This window comes from Papaver somniferum, chromosome 5 (assembly GCF_003573695.1).
Source record: "Papaver somniferum cultivar HN1 chromosome 5, ASM357369v1, whole genome shotgun sequence".
NCBI lineage: Eukaryota > Viridiplantae > Streptophyta > Magnoliopsida > Ranunculales > Papaveraceae > Papaver > Papaver somniferum.
Window position 1 is genome coordinate 178708601 of NC_039362.1, and position 6502 is coordinate 178715102.

The 6502-nt window shown below is 38.8% G+C and overlaps 1 protein-coding gene across 1 annotated transcript; it reads right to left on the reverse strand.

Moving 5' to 3' along the window:
• Positions 1 to 4090: 4090 nt before the first annotated feature.
• LOC113283802 (amino acid transporter AVT6C-like) lies at positions 4091 to 6232 on the reverse strand. Its single transcript, XM_026533184.1, has 5 exons — positions 5632 to 6232; positions 5368 to 5535; positions 5065 to 5268; positions 4495 to 4963; positions 4091 to 4408 (listed from the first exon to the last, which is right to left on the reverse strand). Exons 1-5 carry the CDS (start codon positions 6026 to 6028, stop codon positions 4282 to 4284), a joined length of 1365 nt encoding a protein of 454 aa, XP_026388969.1. The 5' UTR covers positions 6029 to 6232; the 3' UTR covers positions 4091 to 4281.
• Between the last annotated feature and the right edge of the window lie 270 nt (positions 6233 to 6502).

Genomic DNA, 6502 nt, shown 5'->3' on the forward strand with positions numbered 1-6502 from the left:
GGGGCTATTGGCAGGACTGATTTTTGCATTGATATGATTTAAAAAAAATCCATAATGTTTAAGGAAATATTGATTTTCCATATCAATGCCAATCCACCAGCTGTGCCACTTGCCCCTCATGGATTAACAAACTAGTATTTGTTGACACCAATAACATGCATAGTTTTCTTAAGCTTATCCTGATGTTGTTTAGTTTCAGAGGGAAATACAATGTCAGGGTTCAACTTATCAAGCATATCATTAATGTAGCTCTTAGCATCCCTATCTCTCAATCCTTGACAGTTCCATGCCAAAGCAGTGAAAAATTGCTAGAAGTAGGACACATTCGGATACTTCGAGATAAGTCTTCTAATGATATGATCATAATAAGTGTTTATGATAGTGTAAACCATGCAAAATAGATAAAGAGATCTTAAAATAAATAAATAAAGGGGGATAAGATAATGTAGCAATGTTCCAGAGGAGGAGCTTTCAAAGGTACCATTAGCCATTAAGAGAGGAGTATTTCCCATCTGCTCATTTGTATCTTCAATCAAGTCTTTGAATCTCTTGGAATTGTCCAGCTCAGGACTGTTTTGTAGGTGATTATTTTCATTGGGGATAGGTTTCTTCCTTTTGGGGTCAAGAGAAACAATATTTGAAGGGGATTCACTTAGATTTTCAAAGTTATGAGCTTTTTTCTTGGCTTTCCAGGCTTCCTTCTTCTTCTTGGCATTTTCAACATCCATATTGGCTTTGATTTGAACCAGAGTGGGAAGGGTATTGAAAGGAAATTTTTTTGGAGCAGCAGGAGAAGAAAGGAAAATGTGTTAAGCAGCAGCAACTTCAGCATCAACTACTGCTTCAGAGTTGTTAATATGATGATCTCTTGCAGCAGCTTTCATTTTTGGAAGTTTTTTCTTGTATGAACCCACAAATTTTTTTGCCAGATCTAACCTTCTGTTTTTGATTTGACATGCCAGCACATCAGGGTGAGGAGAGCTTGACAGATCAAAGGGAGAAGTCTGAGCTCCAAAGATGATGGGACTGTTAGAGGTTGAAATAATGTTTTCTATGTCTTTTTCAAGTTCCAGTCTTTCAGAAGCCTTCATTTTTGCTTCAAATTATGCAGCAGCATCAGTATCAGAGTAATGTCTATGAATGACATCCTTACCAGCTTGAAAAATTTTTTTTGAGGGTTTTTTGGTGGAGGAGTTGGTTAAGGGGTTGGAAAAGCCTGATGAGCAGGATGGTTTTGAATTGGTCGAGTAGCACAAAAGAGGCCCGGGTGATCAAGAATTCTGCTGACTTTACATAACTTTATGCCATTGAGAGCATAAGCAACTTCCAACCAGTGCATGTGAAGTAGTAGTAGTTTCAAATGTTTCAATACCAAACTTGAGATACTTTGTGACATTGATTGTAAGTTTTACCTCCAATTTTTTTTTCAAAACTATCCCTACCATATGGTTTTTTAGCATCTTGATATAGACCAATTGGTCTGACTATATTTATGATGTCATGGATGATATGAGTTGGAATTCTCTTAATAAGAAGCCAAATCATGACTTTAGAAAATAATTATTCATCAATCAGCTCAGCCATTGACAGGAACACCTACTAGGACCATAAGTTTCTAAAAAACTCCTCTAGTACCTCCTTTTCTTAAAGTTGTATAGTCTTCTTCATGAGAGGTTCTGAGAATGTAGAAATTTCTTCTCATGTTCCATATATCAACTTCAATTCTACTATGCATTTCCCAATTAGCATTAATGAAGTTACTAAACTTGGATGTTTGAAAGCAAATGTTGCTGCAAAGTTTACCAATAAAACATCCTCTCCAGTCTTGAGGTTGTTTGGTCTTGATATTATCAGGGTTGATGAAGACTTTTGGAAACAAATCCTCAAGAATATTGTTAACAGTTGAGTTCATTTTTCGGACTAGGTTATCAATGGTGTTAGATTGGAGTTGGAGGAAGAGGCCATAAGGCTAAGAAGGTGAGACATGAGAAAGGAGAGAGTCGGAATGTTATGTTCACTTGGTATAATATAGATAAAGGTTATTTTTCCAATGGGTGGGGTGTTGATAGGCTTTAATTTGAAAATTATTCATGGGTGTATGTTGATGCTTGTCGTAATTCGGATGGTTATCCAGAGATCTGGTATCATGGGTCAAGTAATCGAGTGAAATGATAATAATGTACTTGTGTATAGAGAAGGCTCCAATGACTTTGTTGCGTTGGTTTTGAGATATTATGGCTAACGGTACCTTAGATAGAGACCTATCATGAAAGGCCAAACTATATGTTGTATTGTTAGCATCTTTGAAATTAAAAGCAAGAGTAGTCGTTGTTACCATCTTGTTATGCTCTTTTAACCTTGGTTTCTTCTGGTATAGGATAGTAGTATAAAAAAAATTGATTGGGACCTTGTTTTGGATTGAGCTGCTGGTTCGAAATCCCACGCCCATCTGAGGATTTGTGGTGTATCTCGACCCGGACGGCTTTCCAGTCAGATTTGATCAGGTTTCGAGTCAACTTATCTGAATTCTGGTATGTAAGCGTGTTAATAGCACATGCATTTATGAAGTCATCCCAGGAAGCCCAATTATTCTTTCCGCCAAGTGTGTTGTGGTTTAGAAAGCGATTGCCATCTGTCGAAGTATAAAGATTAGTAGCAGTTATAGGGACTAATAGAGAGGAAATTGAAAATACAATGCAAGAAGGAAGAGGTTGAGTGAAGGGAGTGGTTTCTCTTCGGGAACCGCTGTCAATTATTAATGAGTCTACCCACGAACAATTCGAGAAATCCTTTAAACGGGGCCAATTAACCGTCAGGAAGGGTTTCATATTCACAAATTCTTGTTTCTTTCCCCCCTTTCACTGATAATTATTTCGATTTATTAAATCTTCAACATCATGTCTGATAATCACAGCAGCGTTGATCGGAAATGCAAGAGAAAGATGCAGGAGGTTGATATTGGGCCTCGTATTCATTAGTACCCCCATGAGTACTGTGTAGACTGTTTACCTTATGGGATTGTTTCCTCAAGGATGCGAATCTTCTGATTTTGAAGAGAGCTTTTCGTAGTATTTGGAAGATCTGCAACACAATGTAAATATGAAGGTGGAGGAATGCTTGCAGCAGGATGAACCTCCTGGTGTGGTTCATGAGTTGTTGGTTGGTTCCCCTATATGGAGATTGAGGCAGTTCTTCAATCAGACAAAACATGCTCCTATAAATCAGGATACTAGTAATCCTTCTGAAGCTCAAAACCAACAAAAAAACCCAGAGAACAGCAAGTATTGAGATACAAATGATGAGATTGGTGCTGATGAAGATGAAATTGGGCCTCATTCTCCTCATATATTACGTAAAGTTCGGCTAGATCAAAAGTGCATGCAGTTTGCGAACCAACCGACATAACGCTGTAACTCCTAGAAATTCTATTATTTGAGAGTTCGGTAACCTGCGTGCTTGGAACAAGTAACCGAACTACACTTTCAGATGAGTTCGGTTACTTGTTCATCTCACGGGGCAACCGAACTACAGCTTCAGATGAGTTCGGTTACTTGTTTTTCATATAAAGTAACCGAACTGTTCAAAATCCAGTTCAAATCCGGATCATTTTGAAGATTAACAAATATTCTAGAAGAGGATGGAACTCACTGAAACCCAAAGATTACATCCAGTGAAACCCACTGAAACCCAAAGATCAAAATAGGTTTCTTGATCTTTGGGTTTCAATTACATCCACTGAAACCCAAAGATTTTTCCAAAATTGAAATTCAAGGTCATGCACTTGAGGAAAGGTAGTGGGTTTCGCCGCCACTATTAGGGTTCTGTTCAAATTGTGTGGTTAAATGGAATGGAACTAGAATTTGAATGATTGTATGTGTTATGTGCAAATTGTAACAATTCTTCGTTTAATCTGCTATTCATATTTGAGTATGATTTTTTTCATTCTGAAGCTTCCATGGCTACAAAAGAATGTGCAGTAATTAAAAAGAAATGGGTCAATTGCCCCAAACTTCCTACCTGCCTTGAATAAAAGAATCGGCTAAAATTTTCCGGAAATAGGCATAACTCCAAGCCTGCACGGAACAGCCAATTGAAAACTAGAAACATCCTGTTTTATTCTCTACAGTATGGTGTCTTGTATATGTCAAAGAGTTGGATAAATCCACTAATAAATTTAGAATGGAATTCAAGAGATTACACACACATCTATGGGAAAGGGAGACGGATATTCATCAACCCAAAGAAATACTACAGTGTACACTACTCTACATATGAGCCAAACTATGAGTCCTTTTTAACCAAAGTGTTTATATTGGTGTAAATGGCAATAGAACTTGCAATTACAGCTAATCCAATCATTACCCCTGCCAATATCCTGTCTTTTTTTGTCGAAATTTCATGAGCATCTCTGCAGACAGCAAAAAAATGAAGGTAAGTTCAATTACATGATTGATGTGGTGGAACCAAATTGTTAAGCAGAAGGCAGAAGTGTACCTGAGAACGATTGCGCCTGGGAAGATAAAAGCTAGGCAGAGTGCAGTTGTTGATCCCATGAACTGGAAAAAATACCATATGTTTGGGATAGCTATTGCTGCTAAGTAAATGACCGCGAGCAGGAAAAATGTAAGTGACAAGAACCGGATGTTATGGGAAGCCAATAGGGGCCATGACTTCGGAAAGATGAGTCCGTCGATATTGATCCTCAGCGCGAAATTCAGAAGAGGAAACACCAACACAAGATGCAGTGCGTAGCTTAACCGAACAACATCGTTAAGAACTGATCCGACTTTTGAACCGAAATTTTGATCAAAGTTCGCTAATATATCGGGTAAGACACTGTCACCGAAGAGCAAATACCCGAAAAAACCAACCGTAATGTAGATTGTGGCACACAAAACAAGTGATATCCGAACAGCCGAAACCATGTCAGAAGATTTGTTGAGCTCATTTCCAATCGGATGAACTACATGAACAAACAAAGGGCATATGAGGAAAAAACAATTAGACAGGATTTGCAGTTTTATGCTGAATTCAGGTAATTTTCAGGTTCCCATGCTACATTACCATTGAAATGGAAGGTGAAAGCTGTGACAATTACAGGAACAGCAGTGAACAGCTCGAAATAGGACGAGCTATTAACAAGGTCAGGCACAAGTTTTGGGGTCTTTGTTTTCCCTGCCCATAGTGCAGATATTGCCATTATGGTGCTTATAGCAACAAACACCACTGCAAGTAAAATCGATATCGCTGAACTGAACCTCAAGGACTCTGCAACATCATGCACATAAATTAGTTCTGAATGTAAATCTGGAACCGTCACCAACAACAGGCACTACTGAGCGTAATTTACAAAGTAACGTTACTTACCTACGCGTTTAAGCAACACGAGCGGCGCAATTACGAAAATGACCATGAACAGAAGAGCAAAAGTTCTTGAATTCCACCAATGGGTTCCAAACCATTCTTGCAAAATCCCCAAGTGTTCCACTGTAACCCCTTTTGATACAGTATTTGCAGTTCCACACAATACATCCCCTGCACACCAAAAATCTTAATTAGCACTAATTAAACTCTAATTAGCAGTAAAAGATCACAATTAAGCAATAAACTAGTAGTAAATTTGCAAATTACCGATGATAATCAAGTAGATAATGAGAGTTCCAAGAGTAGTAACCATGATACAGATCTGCAACCCAACCGATCCAGCTCGTCCGAACGATTCACCCATCAAACCCGCATAAGTCGTTGACTTACCAGAACTCGTAAACCGCAGAAGAAAATCCACCGACACTTCGGATAACACAGCAATGAACAAAATCAACAAAATCGCCGGAATTACTCCTAAAACTTTCAGTGTCGCCGGAATTGACATAATTCCGGCACCAATTATACTCGTCGAGACATTAAACACCGCCCCAGTCACCGACGCACGACGACCACCACCGCCGCTGCTGGAACTCTCCTCCGCCGATAAGCGCCGGTGGTGTTTGGGCAGTAGAGGTTCTTGCACTTGAATTTTACCCGTCATATTGCAGGAGCTATTCGCAATTTCTGCACTCTGGGACGGGAGGGGAGATGAGAAAATTGGGGTTTTAGAAGAGCAGAAGAAATGGGTAGGTAGAAACAATGGCAGGATTGAGGAACCTGCAGAGATATAAATGTTGTTGTTATCCTGAACAGTTATCGGGAACGACAGTTATGGTAGGGAAGCTGTGATTAGCTGTTAATAATGGCTTATATAATTAAGTGAGAAGCTTGATTTAGTAATTGATGGGATAGATTTTGTTGCTATAAAGAATGCAATAAATGACGTATGTATGTGGACTTGATAGTGGGATTGATTCGGTTTATGTGGAAACTAGAAGATCTCATCCAATGAGGATTTGACAAACAAAACAAAAGAGAGACGTGAAGGGGTGTTTTGCCTGTTTGGAATCAAGTGTTCGAGTACTCAACATTGCTGATAGAGGGTACCAAATTTTTTGGGGGTGTATCATTACAT